Source organism: Sceloporus occidentalis, unplaced genomic scaffold (assembly GCF_023333645.1).
Source record: "Sceloporus occidentalis isolate IW3139 unplaced genomic scaffold, rSceOcc1.0.p SCAF_9, whole genome shotgun sequence".
Taxonomy (NCBI): Eukaryota; Metazoa; Chordata; class Lepidosauria; order Squamata; family Phrynosomatidae; genus Sceloporus; species Sceloporus occidentalis.
The window spans coordinates 30294517-30310618 of record NW_028316989.1 but is presented as its reverse complement, the minus strand read 5'-3'; the positions used below and the strand labels follow the sequence as shown (position 1 = coordinate 30310618).

Genomic DNA, 16102 nt, shown 5'->3' with positions numbered 1-16102 from the left:
TTTTTATGTTTGCCTCGCTTTATCGCGACAGAAATCAATCAAAGTAGGATCAGAACTAGTTTCAAATGGGAATGACGGTCATATAACCCCATCAGTGATTCGCTTTATATCACAGTGGGAACGCACCCTCCCTTTGCTTTTCTGGTTGCGCCAAATAAACAAACAGGTGAACCCTCCCTTCCTCCCCCAAAAAGAAATACTATTTGGGAAGCACTAAGGAATGATATCCAATAAATTTAATGATTGCTGAAATCATACACGTTTGAACCTACTCAATGCAAAATAATAATAATAATAATAATAATAATAATAATAATAATAATAAACAAGGGAGGGATATGGGGGGGAAAGGAGACACACAGATGCACACACGATTCTAACAGGGTTTGTAGTCAAAGTGGGGAAAAGACAAAGCCTGAGATTGTGGGCTGGTCGACTGGGATTTGAGATGCCATGTACGATCGAGGCAGCTCTTCAGACAACATGCATGGATGTTTACTATGCAGGGTTGTTATTATTGTTGTTTCCCCCCACAACATCTGCTTCTTAATCCGTTCTCTTCATCCTCTCACCCATCCCATGGCGGCTGACATTGTGGGGCTTTTCTTTCGTCTTCATTCTCTGACGTAAATTCTTGTGCATACGACGTCGTCGGCCCCGAAAGTCTGGAGAAGAAAGAAAAGGCAAATGGGGAAGTGCATCAGATTCATAAAGGGTGCTTTGGACTTCAGCTCCCAGAAACCCCCGGCCAGCTTGACCAATCCTCATGAATTCTGGGAGCTGTAGTCCAGAACATCTGGAGGACCAAAGTTTGGAAACCACCACTTAAAGATTTTGCTCCTTTCTGTTGCTCCAATTTTCTCTTCCAATGGGTAGCAGACTCATTCTCAACTTCTTTGTTGCCTGGGCATTTATTATCATCGGTCCAAAACACACTGAAGAAATCCAGTTTGAGACTGCTTTAACTGCCCTAGCTCAATGCTAGGAAATCCTGGGAATTGTAGTTTATTGTGGCCCCAGAGTTCTCTAACAGAGAAGGCTAAATGTCTCACAAAACTACAGTTCCTAGAATTTCCTAGTATTTAGCCAAGACAGTTAAAGCAATCTCAAACTGGATTATTTCTGCAGTGCATTTTGGACCATGATTTTATTAAATATTTCTATCTTGCCCGAAATAAAAAGATCTCAGGATAAGGTACGCATAAAACCAACACTTAACAGGCCAAAACAATTGTGATGGAAGCCCCTGACCAGGGATGCAATGCACCTTGACACCACTTGAAATTTCTGTTATGCCATCCTATCGAATCCAAGGATTTGTAGATGTACAAACGACTTATTCTTTCTATCCTGCATTCCCCTAAAACTGGGACTCGGAGTGGCTTACAATTTAAAAAAAAACAGTATAATTTAAAATACACAAAAGCGAGCGATAAAATGAAATTAAACTATTGAGATATTAAAACTGATCGCTGGTTAAAATAGTAAAATACAGCTTAAAAAGATAAAAGCGCTTAAAAACAATTCACTATAAAACAGTACCATGGGTGTTTTATAGTGAACTGTTTTTATGCACTTTTATCAGTGATCTGTTTTTAACAGCCTTCTCTACTGCTTCCCAAAACTACAAATCCCAGGATTCTGGGGGATGGAGCCATGGCAGTGAAAGCGCGTTATTTCTCCAATGTAGATGCACTCTCTTTAACTGGTCCAATGAACACCCCAATAATAATAATAAGTATTATTATTTCTCTGAAGACGCCAGCCACAGATGCTGGCGAAACATCAGGAATAAACTCTTTTAGAACATGGCCACATACCCCCCAAAAAACCACAAAAAACTAATAATAATTAATAATATGCCACTAGAACCAATACTTGGGTGATCTTGAGAGTAAATTCCTGGTGAGACTGGTAACCCCAAAATCTGGGCTATGTGATAGTGAAGATGGGTTAAGAAGAAGAGGAAAAAGGAGGGCAGAGCGTAGGCCAGAGATGAAAGCCCAATTTGAGCCGCGTCTTAAAAAGAGATCAAAGGCCTGTGCCAGCGTCCAAACTGTACGTCGAACCTCCTCGCCTGCCGTGTTCAATTTCACAGTTCATCCGTGCCATTTATAAAAATGTTCACTCATTCGTTCCCTTTGCCCCAAAGCTCCCCATGGCTTTGATCAGGTGCGGCGCAAATTCTTCTCTTCTCTTTGGCTTTTGGCCTCCCTCTTGGGAAAGAGCTTGCGGATTCTGCTTCCAAGCAACCTTGGATAGACTTATCTTTGACTCCAGTAATAATGTGATTTGAAGACAGCCCCGCCGCCGCCGCCACCTGCCCTGGTGTGATCTGTGAACTGTGAAGAATTGGGTCCGAGGCCATTTTTCCCTCTTGCAGAAAACCCCCTTCTAGCTTTTAGCAAGAAAGCAATCAGGGAGACATGCTCGCCTTTAAAGCATTCATGCTCCAGCGTGGAATAGGTCCTTTCAAAGAATGTTAGCCATAGTAACCTGTTGCAGTTTTCCTTCTGTGAAAATGAGTAGTCTTGCTTATTTATTTCTGCCGCTTGTCAGTGAATAAGGAAATAAAATTACCAAGCAGTTTCCCACATGGAAAAAAGCACATATGTTCAAGCCAGGCTAGAAATACACATATCTGCCGGAATCTGATATGATCTGTTATAAAGTATATAACTTTACATATAGCGAGCTATATAGCAGAGGTGCTAAGAAACCTCTTTGCTGAATTGCAAAAATGCATATTGGGAGACTTTCTGAGTGTCCGGTGTGCATTAGGAGCAGTGCACACTGGTGCATGTTGCACACCAATGCACAGTGGTGCACAATGTACATTAATGTAGTTTGCACTGACATGCATTGCACACAATGCAGTCAGGCACTTATGCGTGTCATGCACCGATGTACACCAAGCCCTTTGCAAGTTCAGCTCTGTAGTAACGCAACAGCAGCCTGTGACTGGATACAGATGTTACACAACTGCATTTGCAATTCCCTCAGCAACTATCGGCAATAAAACATTTGGAAGCATGAGACTGTGGAAGCATGCTAGAGGTCAGGGACAAGCAGAATATTGAAAAACAGCCTTTGGGATTAAAACTGTCCATGCTTACAATGCTGATTGTAAGATTTGCACGGAATTTGCATAGAATTTTGAATTGTAAGGCTGCGCCGAATCAATGCTCAGGTCACTGTTTTGAGTGGGTGAGTTTCATGTACTTAGTTATATATTTCTATATCATGGCATAGTAGTTTGAGTGTTGGACTGCGACTCTGGAAACCAGAGTTCGATTCCCGCTGTGCCATGGAAACCCACTAGATGACTTTGGGCAATAAGTCCCACTCTCTCAGTCTCAGGGGAAGGCAATGGCAAACCTCCTCTGAAGACATCTTGCCAAGAAAACCCCAGGATAGGTTCTCCTTAGGGTTGCCATGAGTCAGAAATGACTTGAAAGCATGCATCAACATTAATAGCCAACTTTTAGATTACATTGTCACAATAACATTTACATCAATGTAAAAGAGGAATGCTCCAGTTGCTTGTATCTTAAGAGTGCTGGAGAGTAGGGCTGTATAGCTGCTTTTCAGGTTAGCCCAGTATTGCCCAAGATGGTAAACTTATTTGGGGGACACAATACTGCTTAGCACTTTGGACAGCGCCTTTAAAGTTCAGTCTAAATGCTGGCACGGATTCGCTACCCGTCCGATATCAAAAACTTACCAAAATGAGCTCGTCGCCTGCCAGTTCTCTCGTCCAGTACGTCTTGGGACCTTCTCCATCCAGAAGGGTTTGTTTGCAATACATCTTGTTTTCGTTCTCCCAAGTGGCTAAACTCTGCAAGCAAAGAGCATCCCCGCCACCCGCCAGGAGAAAAAATCAATTAGTTGCCTTAATTCTATTCCTGCCGACCGAACAACAGCAGATACTTGAACAGATAATGGTCACGGCAAAGGAGCAACAGAAGGCCAGGAGGGAGGAGGGGAGAGAGACTAAATTGGACTTAGCAGCTCAGTATGGTCCAGTCCAAGATATAGTCCAGGATCCAACTATTTATTATGTTGCATCTTGTGGCCACCTCCAGAACCGACCATTTTCTGGGCACACCTAATAAGAATAGTTGATATAACTGGGTACCTGGCCAGGGACTCGCAGCCCTGCAAGGGACCTACAAGCAACTCTTTGCATGCCCATGCTGTGTTTCTGTTCCTAGAATCAGAGTATTCTTGGAAGAGACCCCAAAGGCCATGCAGTCCAGCTGCATTTGTCCATGCAGGAATACTCAATCAAACCCCTGACAGATGGCCATCCAGCCTCTGTTGAAAGACCTCCAAAGAAAGACGCTCTACCACTCTTCAAGGGAGTGTATTCCACGATCAAACAGTTTAGTTCTTCCTAATGCTGAGATGGGATCTCTTTTCCTGTAGCTTGCATCGCCATGTCCTATTCTCTGGAGCAGCAGAAAACAAGCTTGCTCCATCCAAAATATGACATCCCTTCAAGTATTTAAACAGGGCTATCATATCACCTCTTAACCTTCTCTTCTCCAGGCTAAACATCCCCAGCTCCCTAAGGCGTTCCTCATAGGGCTTCATGGTTTCCAGACCCTTCACCATTTTGGTCATCCTCCTTTGGACACATTCCAGTTTCTCAATGTCCTTTTTGAACTGTCGTGCCCAGAACTGGACAAAGTATTCCAGGTGAGGTCTGACTAAAACAGAATAAAGTAGTACGAATATTTCCCTTGACACCACACTCCTATTGATGCAGCCTAGGATCATATTGGCTTTTTCAGCTACCGCATCACACAGTTGGCTCATATTCAGCTTGTGGCCAACTAACACTCCCAGATCCCTTTAACATATACTGGACATCCCTCCCTGCCAGTAGTGGCTGGTGGCTTCCATGTTGTTGGGGCAGCGAACCTGCTCTAGGTTTTAGTCCAAGCTGTTGACCCTATTTTGAGCCCAGGGCTTAAGACCTTGAATAACTCCTTTAAACACCAGGCTAAAACCCAGGTTTTCTCTCCAAGGTGCTGAACTCTGTTTCTCCCCAAATAAATTCAACAACTTGGACAGCTTCTTCAGAATTCAAATGAAACCTGGCACACTCCAAAAAGCAGTATATTTGAAAAGCATCCTATGCAGTCTGTAGAAAAGGAAGAGCTTTCCAGGCCTGAAATATGGAGCATCCTATATAATAAAGGACACCTGCCAGTCCTATAAGGGACAAGCTTTCTTGTCCCCATAAGGGACATCCTTATAATAAGGTACACCTGCCAGTCCTATAAGGAACAAACTTTCTGGTCCTCAAGAGACATCACTTGCAAAAAGGGACAACTTGCAACCCTATGCAAGACTGAAGAGCATGGTCCCTTCCCTTATATACCAGAATTGCCAGCTGAAATAATAATAATAATAATAATAATAATAATAATAATAATAATAATAATTTATATCCCACCTTTCCATAATTTCCAAATAAGGGAAAGAATAATGACCGCAAATGATTGACACGAATTCACCCTAGACCACAAGAAAATTGAAATAGTCAAGGAGTCCCCATACCTAGCTTCAAATATTGATCAGAATGGAGACTGCAGTCAAGAAATCAGAAGACTAGGATGAGGAAGGGCAGCTATGAAAGAACTAGAAAAGATCCTGAGGAGTAAAGATATACATCTGAGCACCAAAGTTAGGATCATCCAAGCCATTGTATTCCCCTTTGCTATGTACGGATGCAAGAGCTGGATGGTGAAGAAAGCTGATAGAAAGAAAACCAACTCATTGGAGATGTGGTGCTGGAGAAGAGTGCTGAGGATACCTTGGATGGCCAAAAAGAGCAACAAATGGGTCCTTGAATAGATCGAGGCTGAAATCCTCCCGGAAGCCAGGATGACTAAATTGATACTGTTGTACTTTGTCCACATCATGAGAAGGCACAGCTCATTGGAAAAGACAACAATGCTAGGAAAGGTAGAAGGCAATAGGAAGAGAGGAAGAACGCATGCAAAGTGGTTGGACTTGATCAGGGAGATCACCGGCCTGAATTTGTAGAACCTAAGCAGACTAGCGGAGAATAGGAGATCTTGGAGATGTCTCATCCACAGGGTCACCAAGAGTCATGGTCAACTCGAGAGCAGTTAACAACAACAATAACAAACTTCAAGCAATGCATGAAATATGGATATATCAGAAAGAGCGAAACGTTCTGAGAAATGACCAGGAAGCAGAGAATTCCAAGAGCATCTTTTTCCTCCCGTTCAACCCTGAGCCCCTGTACCATGAGAGACCTGGAGAAATGGCTCCACTGGAGCATTGATAATCCAGCCCTGCCTTCAAGTCTTGTAAGACATGACTCTCGTTCCCTCCAAGCTGGCCCTGTACCACAGGGACTGTCATCTTGACTTTCACGTGGGGCTGTGCAAAGATGCTTCCTAACAGGGACTGCCCTGTGATGCAGGCGTGGTGTTATCGGTTCAGAGAGCATACAGGGAGGGAAAGACATTGCCTCCGAATCAATGTGACAAGTTCCTTGCAACGGTTGCGCATGGAGGAAAGCTAACTCAAGCCGAAGAGGAATTTTCACACCCAGAAAGCCTTTGCACAAAGAAAGGAAGACCTTATACTAAGACAAACAAAGGAGTCCTGAGTAGGATCTTGGTTTCATCATGTAGAGACTTTGCAAGGGCGGGGGGGGGGGGGGTGTCCAGGCTGCAGCTGCACTGCAAAATTAATGCATTTTGATACTGTTTTAACTGTCATGGCTCAATGCTAACTGATATGGGGGATTGGCAAATGTTTTTGCCCAGTATGCCATATTTGTGTTTCCTTATTTCTCCTCCTGGAAACTCACCAGGGTCTGGCACTATGGACCACCACATGGCTCTAGATGACAGTCTCTTTGTTTAGCCTTATGAGATGGTTTTAAGTCCAAGGAGTTAGGCTTAGAAATTGGTTTAGCCACAAGGAGTTAGGTTTATGTTTAAACCCAAGGAGTTAGGCTTATGAGTCATCTTAAGTCTATGATTGAATGCATGCTCCTCTGGAGGACCCTTGGGATTTCCTTCTGAATAAGCATACATAGGATTACACTGGAAGGCTGGGAATAAGTCCCATTGAATTCAGTGGGATTTATGAGTTGGTTTTTAATGGGATCGTCCTGGAAATCCCACCTCACACATTTGATCGTGAGGAGCCCCAGCCAAGTGGCTATAAACCACACAGCTTGCATTGCTGTGAAACAGCTCAGTCCTAGTATGGCAAAAGCATGTCCAATGCAGTGGCGAATGCAAAGCAAAACAAAACTCCCATGTGCCGAGTGCAGGTTCTCCTTGAAAACTCAAGAAAAGAGGAAAAATGATGAGCAACTGGCCCCTGGAGTGCCAAGATCCATCTGCCAGTGTCTTTCCCAACTTTTCAGTTTTTAATTTTCTCGGCTTGGTTCCGGGAGAAGAGAGAAGGCCAGATGGAAGGGGATTTGCAAAGTGAAAGAGATAGTGGGGACGTGATGGATGAGGCAGAGATGCTGGAGCCCTGGGGGTAGTGTGTGTGTGTGTGTGTGTGGGTGTGTGTGTTGTGGTTGTCCTACTTCGCTGGATGCTTGGCTATTGTGGGAGCTGCAGGGTCAGAGAGCTAGGCTGGTGCAGGAATCTCAGTGTTCAGCTAGAACTCCAGGTTTGAATCCAGAGTTCAAATCCTCACTGAGGCAACATCTACACTGCAGAAATAACACATTATACAATAATGCTAGGGAAAGTAGTAGAAAGAGGAAGACCGCATGCCAGACGGAGAGACTGAATCAGAAATAATGCATAGGTTTTTTATGGGTTTTTCAGGCTATGTGGCCATGTTCTAGAAAAGTTTATTCCTGACGTTTCGCCTGCATCTGTGGCTGGCGTCTTCAGAGAAAGACAAAGATGCCAGCCACAGATGCTGGCGAAACGTCAGGAATAAACTCTTCTAGAACATGGCCACATAGCCTGAAAAACCCACAAAAAACTATGGATGCCAGTCATGAAAGCCTTCGACTTCACATTAGAAACAATGCAGTTGGACACTGCTTTAACCGCCATGGCTCCATGCTCTGGAATCCTGGGATTTGTCGTTTGTTGCGGCGCCAGAAGAAATAGAGAAAGCTAAAATGCTCACAGAATTACAAATCCCAGGATGTGATGGAGAAGACTAAATAGCTCATGAAACTACAAATCCCAGGTTTCCATAGCATGGAGCCACGACGGTTAAAGCAATGTCAAACTGTGTTATTTCTATAGCACAGATACAGCCTCAATGTGCATTGCAGATGCAACCTAAGCGACCTTAGCCACAACTATGGTTCCTACTAGTTTCTGTCTAAATAATAATAATAATAATAATAATAATAATAATAATAATAATAATTGTAAGCTGCTCTGAGAGCCTTTAGGGCTGAAGAGCAGGGTATAAATACCGTAAATAAAATAAGTAAATAGAATCCTAAAATCCTAGAGTTGGATTCTTGGTATCCAGTGCATTGCAGATGCAACCTTAGCCACGGCAATGCACTGGGTGAGCTTATGCAAACCACACTCTCTCAGCCTAAAAGAAAGGCAATGCAAACCACATCTGAGTAAATTTCCCAACCCTAGCATAGGGTTGTTATAGGTCGGAGTTGACATAAAGGCACATAGCAACAACAACAACACTGTGTGTACATTTAGGCTAAAGGTGCTCTCCAAAGTGTTCAATCAATTGGAGGGGAAAATAGGGCTAAGCGCCTTTAGGGTTTGGACTAAAATCCAGAGCAAAAATAAGCGCTCTGTGGAAATGAGGGTCACCAGCTGCCGCCACTGTATGTCTGTCCGTGTGTGCGCGCGTGCATGCACACTCACACTCATGCAAACTCAAGCACATAGAAGGGATGAACAGATGAAACACATCAAATATGGGGCATTTGTGAGGATTAAGTTGGTTTAAAACGGATCGGGGTTTACAGGTTTTTATAGTCCCGCTTTGTCGCTGAGACAAAAGAATGATAAAAAATGAAAAAGGATGACCATTTATAATGGCTATAAAATAGGAGAGAAAGAACACCTGATCTGCAAGTGGAATTTCTTGACCAGAGCAAAGAATGTCTAGATTTTCTCTTGACATTGTGCAAAGTGTGTTGCACATACCTACAACAATATTAGCCTGTGGTCCAGTTGTTAGTCCCAGCCAGAACAGACACATCGAAGCAATGGAAACTTGGTAAGGTGACACTTGTCTAAGTGCAATTGCTTTACCAAGTCTGCTCTAGTTGGAACCAGCAATTCAGTGGAGGTCTATATGTCCGCTGTCAGCATAGTTGGAACCCAATCCTATTATTTGCAGGATTTGGGGGGATCTTAATGTTTTCAGGCCAAGGTTACACAGTAATGGGATTGTTGGTTCAATAGGCCCTTGGTATCCACTGGGGTTTGGTTCCAGGATACCAAAATCCGTAGATGCTCAAGTCCCATTAAAAAGGTTGGCATAGCAAAATGGTGTCCCATAGACAAAATAGCAAAATCAAGGTTTGCTTTTGGGAATTTGTATTTCTTTTGAATATTTTCAATCCATGGGCGGCGATGCTGGACTATGATTCTGGAGACCAGGATTCAAAGAAATAGCCATGTTAGTCTGTAGAATCGGTATGTATAGAGATCTTGTAGCACCTTTGAAACTAACTGAAAGAAAGAAGTTGGGAGCATGAGCTTTCGTAGACTAAAGTCTACTTCCTCAGATTCATTTTCTGGAGACCAGGGTTCGACTTGGCCCTGGGTAAGTCACACTTTCTCAGCTTCAGAGAAAGGCCATAAGAAGCCAAATGTCAAGCAACCTCTTAGGGTTTTTCCATAAGTCAGAAAAGCATGCAACAAAGTGTGCACAGTTTCCCACATCTCACTCTGCAAGGCTAGAAATTTGGCAACGGAAGGAAAATTTCTGGAAGAAACCCTCATTTCGCCTCCTTTCCCCCGGACCCTGGCCCTATATGTCATCTCTCACTCACCCTACACTTTCGGCCGTCCACCGTCTCCTCCTCAAAGCTCTCCCCAATTTTGAAGTTAATCTCGGTGGTGCGGACTGTGGTGGAGGTTTTAATGTAGAACTTGTCCCCATCCTGGCGGATCTCCACGTGCGGCTTGGAGGCGGCGGCCACGGCCACTTTCCGGAGCATGGCGTTGACCCCTGCGCGGAGAGAGAATCAACATGGAAAGGTCATCATCACAAACCCATGGCAAGGTTAGGTCATTTGAACTTTGGGTTTTCATGGTGGTGGTGATGTTCTCCAGATGATAAAAGAGTATGTTCTCCAGATTGTCTCCAGATGATAAAAGAGTACAGTGCACTGATTGATGCTGGATTTGAAATGTGGGAATCAAGGCCTGACGCCAACATTTCCAACTAAAGATCCTGCATGGGTTTACTTGTGAGTAAGGGCAAGCATGGTGTCATAGTTTGAACATTGGACTAGGTTACTGGGAGACCAGGGTTCAAATTCAGTCTTGGCCATGTAAACCTTGGGTAAGTCACCGTCTCTCAACCACGGAGGATGGCAAGGGCAAACCCTCTCCAAAGACACTTGCCAAGAAAATGTGATAGGTTGCTATAAGTTGGAAATGACTTGAAGGCACACAACAAAAACAACAACAACAAAGTGCCCTTTCTTTCAATGAGGGTTATGCCTCATTATCCTGAATGGGAGCATGCCTTGGTGTGACCCAAACAACCCAAACTGCACTGCTTTACTTGGGTTTAAGTGCCTCTTTGTTCATTGGAACTGACTTCTAGATCAGCGCGAAAAGGAATAAAGGGATTTTTATTGGAATAGTATATACAATTTTGGAAAAAATACAACAACCTAAAATGACGCTCCTAAAATAATGCTTGTGGAATATTCTATATAATGTGTATGTGTGTGTAATACACAGTGCTCCGCAAGCATTATTTTTTGAGCATCATGGTGTATTATATATGTTTATACACACACACACACACACACACACACACATGCACGCATATAATTCCTATTGCTAGCTCCATCCAGCGTAGACCCATTGGGTCTATTGGATTTACCTACGTGTCGATTCACAATGAATAGGTCTACTCTAGTCAGGACTATCAAACAGATATGTTGATGATGCTGATTGTTTCTAATATTAATATTTAATATATATTTTATAATATACCATATGCTGTTAATACCTCGTATATGTTATATATTAGAATCAATATATTAAACAGCATAGACTAATATTAATGTATAGTAATTATGCCAGTATTACTCTTTCAGAAGTCTTAAAGATTCTGATCACTGTTGAATACTTCTAATATTTCTATATTAATTTCCTAACCATCCTATTTCTAAGGTGCAGGGAGGGCTCACATGATCATATATGTATCATATATGTGATAGGTTAGCATCAATATATAATAGAGGCTAATATTGATAGACGGATATAATAATTATGGCGGTATGACTCTTTCTAAAGTGGCAAAGGTTCTGGTATTTATTTCATATTCTAATATTTCTATATTAATGTTCATATTTCTAAGATGCAGGGAGGGCTCATTCTATCATGTATCTATCATATATGAGCTATTTTAGCATCAATATATTATACAATAAAGACTAATATTGATGGATGGATATAGTAATTGTGGCAGTATGACTCTTTCTGAAGTGGCAAAGGTTCTGATATTTAATGGTCTAATATTTCTATATTAATGTTCTAGCATTTATATTTCTAAGGCACAGGAAGGGCTCTTATGATCATATACGTATCATATACATGATATATTAGCATCAATATATTATACAGTAGAAACTATTATTGATAAATGGATAGAGTAATTATGCCAATATTGATCTTTCTAAAGTTGTAAAGGTTCTGATCCTTGTTTAATACTTGTAATATTTCTATATCAATGCTATAACCTTCCCATTTCTAAGGCACTTCCTGCACCTTAGAAATATAAATGCTAGAATATTAATATAGAAATATTAGAAGGGCTCACTTTGGAGTAAAAGGCGCCCAGTCTTTACTTGCTCTGCTGAATGAAGCCAACTTACTCCACTGACTTACTCCAGAGTAAACTCACTCCGGATTTGGTGGCCTTGATTCCATGAGCATGGATGTCCTCATGAGGTCTAGCGCCTTGAACACAACCCAAGCTAAGCATCCAATATATATATATATATATATATATATATATATATATATATATGAGAGAGCCAGAGTTGGACTAAGACTCCGGAGACCAGCATTTGATTCTCTGCTAGCCATTGAAACCCACTTTGGGCAAGTCACACTCTCTCAGCCCCAGGAAACTCAGTGATAGATTCACATTAGGGTCGCCCTAAGTCAAGAAGGATTTGAAGGCACACAACAACAACAACAAGCAACACAATATTTTGCAGATTTGTTGCATCCTTGATCCCAAGGCGCATCTGGCCCTAAAGATTCATGCTCTCCAGAGCCTTGTGTAACCTATATAAAGATGCAGCCAGCAGCTCCTTAGACGTGAGGAAGTAATACACACACACACACACACACACACACACAATATGAATGGATGAATATTTACTATGGCACACAGCCAGCACAGTATGTATGTATGTATGTACGTGTGTGTGTGTGTGTGTGTGTGTACACACACACACACACACACACACACACACACACACACATCCCTCATTGGGCACATCACACTCTCTCAGCCCCAGAGGAAGGCAACCCAATGAATCAATCAAACCTCCTCTGAACAAACCTTGCCAAGAAAACCTCAGGACAGGGTTGCCTTAGGGTTGCCATAAGTCGGAAATGACTTGAAGACACAAAACAACAACACATATGTAAAAGCTCAGGTGGTCTAGCGCCTTGTATATGTGTGTGTGTGTGTGTGTGTATGTATCAGCACACATCAGTACAATCCGGTGACCTTATCTACCTATCTATCTATCTATCTTGATTGAGTGGTTGTCGTATGTTATGTATCTATATTATGTATCTATATGGATTGATTGATTGATTGGGTGGTTGGGTTGTGTGTGTGTGTGTGTGTGTGTGTGTATTGATTGGGTGGTTATGTTGTGTTTTATACACACACACAATCACTCTCTCTCTCTCTATATATATATATATATATATATGTGTGTGTGTGTGTGTGTGTGTGTGTGTGTGTATATATATATATATAGAGAGAGAGAGAGAGAGAGTAGTTGTGCTGTGTGTGTATACAGACTGACTGGGTATTTGGGTTGGATGTTTATATCTATGCGTATATATATATATATATATATATATATATATCTTGATTGGGTGGTTGTGTTGTGTTGTATATCTATATTGATTGATTCATTGGGTGGTTGGGTTGTGTGTGTGTATGTATATATAAATATATATGGCGGTTGTGTTTATACAGTATATCTATAAATATATATATATCTTGATTGAGTAGTTGGGTTGTGTGTATATATCGATTGATTTGGGTGGTTGTGTTGTGTTATATATACCTATAGCTATATGGAGCTTGATTGTGCTGTGTTGTGTTATTATCTATCTATATTAATTGAGTGGTTGTGTGTGTGTGTGTGTGTGTGTATTTATATATTGATAGATAGAGTGATTGGGTGGTTGTGTTGTGTGTGTGTGTATTTTGATTAGGTGTCTGGGTTTGTGTCTATCTCTGTATATATATTGATTCATTGATTGATTGGGTTGTTGGGTTGTGTGTGTGTGTATTGATTAGGTGATTGTGTTAGTGTCTATCTCTCTGGATGTATATTGATTCATTGATTGATTGGGTTGTGTGTGTGTGTGTGTTGAGTTGTGTTGCTTTTCAGGTGCTAGTCCCCCTGAGTTTTGGGTGGGTTTGGGGTTCAGGAGGCAGCAGAGAGCCCTCCTTCCTTGGGCCTCTGTTGGGTTTTCAAGGCTCTAGACCTCAGGGAAAGGCAGCCCAAGCCCTCCTCCATCCCTTGCCTTTTTGCCTTTGCCTTACCTAAGACTTTGAGGAGTTCGTCGAAATTCTCGCTGCTCTTCATCTTCCAGGTCCCAGCGAAGTTGGGCATGGCTCAGAAAGAAAGAGAGGAAGGAAGGAAGGAAGGAAGAGAGGATGAGAGAAAGAGAGAAAAGAAGGAAGAAAGAAAGAGAAAGAGAAAAAGAAAGGAGAGAGAGAAAATAAACAAATAGGTGTCTTTCCCAAAGGAAAGATGGAAGGAAAGAAGGGCCAAGAAGGAGAAAAGGAAGCCGCAGCAATAATGTTTCAGAAGAAGGGAGAGAGCAAGACAGACCCGACTGTCCTCCTCTCCGTCCGCGCACCTTCTGAGGCTGGGAAAGGCAGGGACTAGGCTGCCTCCTTCCCTGCCTCCCTTCCTCCCTCCCCTTGGCTTCCCCTCCTCCTCCTCCTCCTGCCTTCCCTCCATCCATCCCTCCATCTGCCTCTCCTCCTCTGCCCCTTCTCCTCCCATCCATCACTCCCTTGGCCAAGGAACCCCCCCCCCAACAAAACATCCATCACTCTGCATCAAGGAGATGCCCTCCTCCTCTTCCTCCTCCTCTTCTTCTTCCTCTTCCTCCTCCTCTTCTTCTTTTTCCTCCACCTCCTCCTTCCTTTCTCCTCCTCCTCTTCCTTCTTTTCTTCTTCCTCTTCCTCCTCCTCTTCCTCTTCTTCCTCCTCCTTCTGCCATTCCTTTCTTTCCCTCTTCTTCCTCTTCCCTCTTCCTCCTCTCCTCCTTTCTCCTTCCCCTCCTCTCTCCTCTTCCTCCTTTTCTTCCTCTTCTCTTCTTCTTTTTGCCTTCTCCCTCCTTCTGCTATTCTTCCTCTTCTTCCTTCTCTTCCTTACTCCTTCCTCCCTTTCTTCTCCTTCTCTTCCTCTTTCCTCTTCCTCCTCCCTCCCTCCCTCTCTTCCTTTCCCTCCTCTTCCTCTTCCTCTTCTCCTTCCTCCTCCTCCTCTTCTTCCTCTTCTCCTTCCTCCTCCTCTTCCTCCTCCCTTGGCAGCTGGGAGGCAGAGCCCTGTGAGATGAAGGGTCAGGTGGAAAACAACAAAAATTGGGAGAAGGGGAGCAATATGTTCCAATGAATGGCACCCCCCCCCCTTTCTCTTTCTCTTTCTCTTTCCCTTTCTCTTCTGCTTCCTCTACTTGCCCAGTTTTCGAAAGGGCTCAACCAGTCAGACTGAGAGTGCAGCTACACTGTCGAAATAAATAACACACTTTGGCACCACTTTAACTGCTGTGGCTCCAACACATGCAGTCCTGGGATCTGGAGTCTCCCAAAGTGACCCATTGGGTTTCCACGGCTGAGTCAGGATTTGAACCTTTGTCTCCCCAAGTCCCAAATCAGCGCTCAAACCAGTGTGCCACGCTGGCTTGATGCAAATGCTGTAACACTAGGGTCACCGTACATCCTCCTTTTACGAGACACATTTTCTTCTTAGAACTGAAATTTCAACCTACTCCAAAGCAAATATGCTATAATCTTAACCATCGCTCATTTGAAATGTATTAGGTTTGCAAATGCCTCCTCTTTTGGAAGAGGTTTCCTTTTCAACATATTGTCTTGAGTGCTGGACTATGACTCTGGAGACCAGGGTTTGACCCGGATCTCAGCCATGAAATCCAGTGAACGAGTCACACTCTCTCAGCTTCAGGGAAAGGCAATGGCAAACCTCCTCTGAACAAATCTGGCCAAGAAATAACCATTCCTTAAGGTCACCACAATTCAGAAACGGCTTGAAGGCCCACAACACACTTGCACACACTTTCAACACATAGCAACCTTGTATTAATGGACTTTCTTTCAGCATGCAAAAGGGTGATGTTTTTCCAAGGTTACTATGCGCTTGAATCCTTTTATTAATCCCAACTAGGGTATATCCACTCAGTGGGATTTTTCCACTTGCCAACTCACTATTCAAGTCTGTAGAAAGATCTTGTAGCACCTTTGAGACTAGCTGAAAGGAAGAAGTTGGCAGCATGAGCTTTCCTAGACTTGAGTCTACTTTCTCAGATGCATTCCTCAGTTCAGTGCTGAGTCTAATGGATAAGATTTTGGCCTGAAAATCCTCTTCCACCAAAGGCCTGATTCCCACTACCTTTTAA

General features: G+C 42.9%; 1 protein-coding gene across 1 annotated transcript; it reads right to left on the bottom strand.

Annotated features, from left to right (window-relative positions):
- Positions 1-236: 236 nt before the first annotated feature.
- On the bottom strand, positions 237-14346 carry CRABP1 (cellular retinoic acid binding protein 1). Its single transcript, XM_089537669.1, has 4 exons — positions 14002-14346; positions 10010-10188; positions 3725-3838; positions 237-665 (listed from the first exon to the last, which is right to left on the bottom strand). The coding sequence occupies exons 1-4, from the start codon at positions 14069-14071 to the stop codon at positions 615-617; spliced, it is 414 nt and encodes a 137-aa protein (XP_089393795.1). The 5' UTR covers positions 14072-14346; the 3' UTR covers positions 237-614.
- Positions 14347-16102: the final 1756 nt, after the last annotated feature.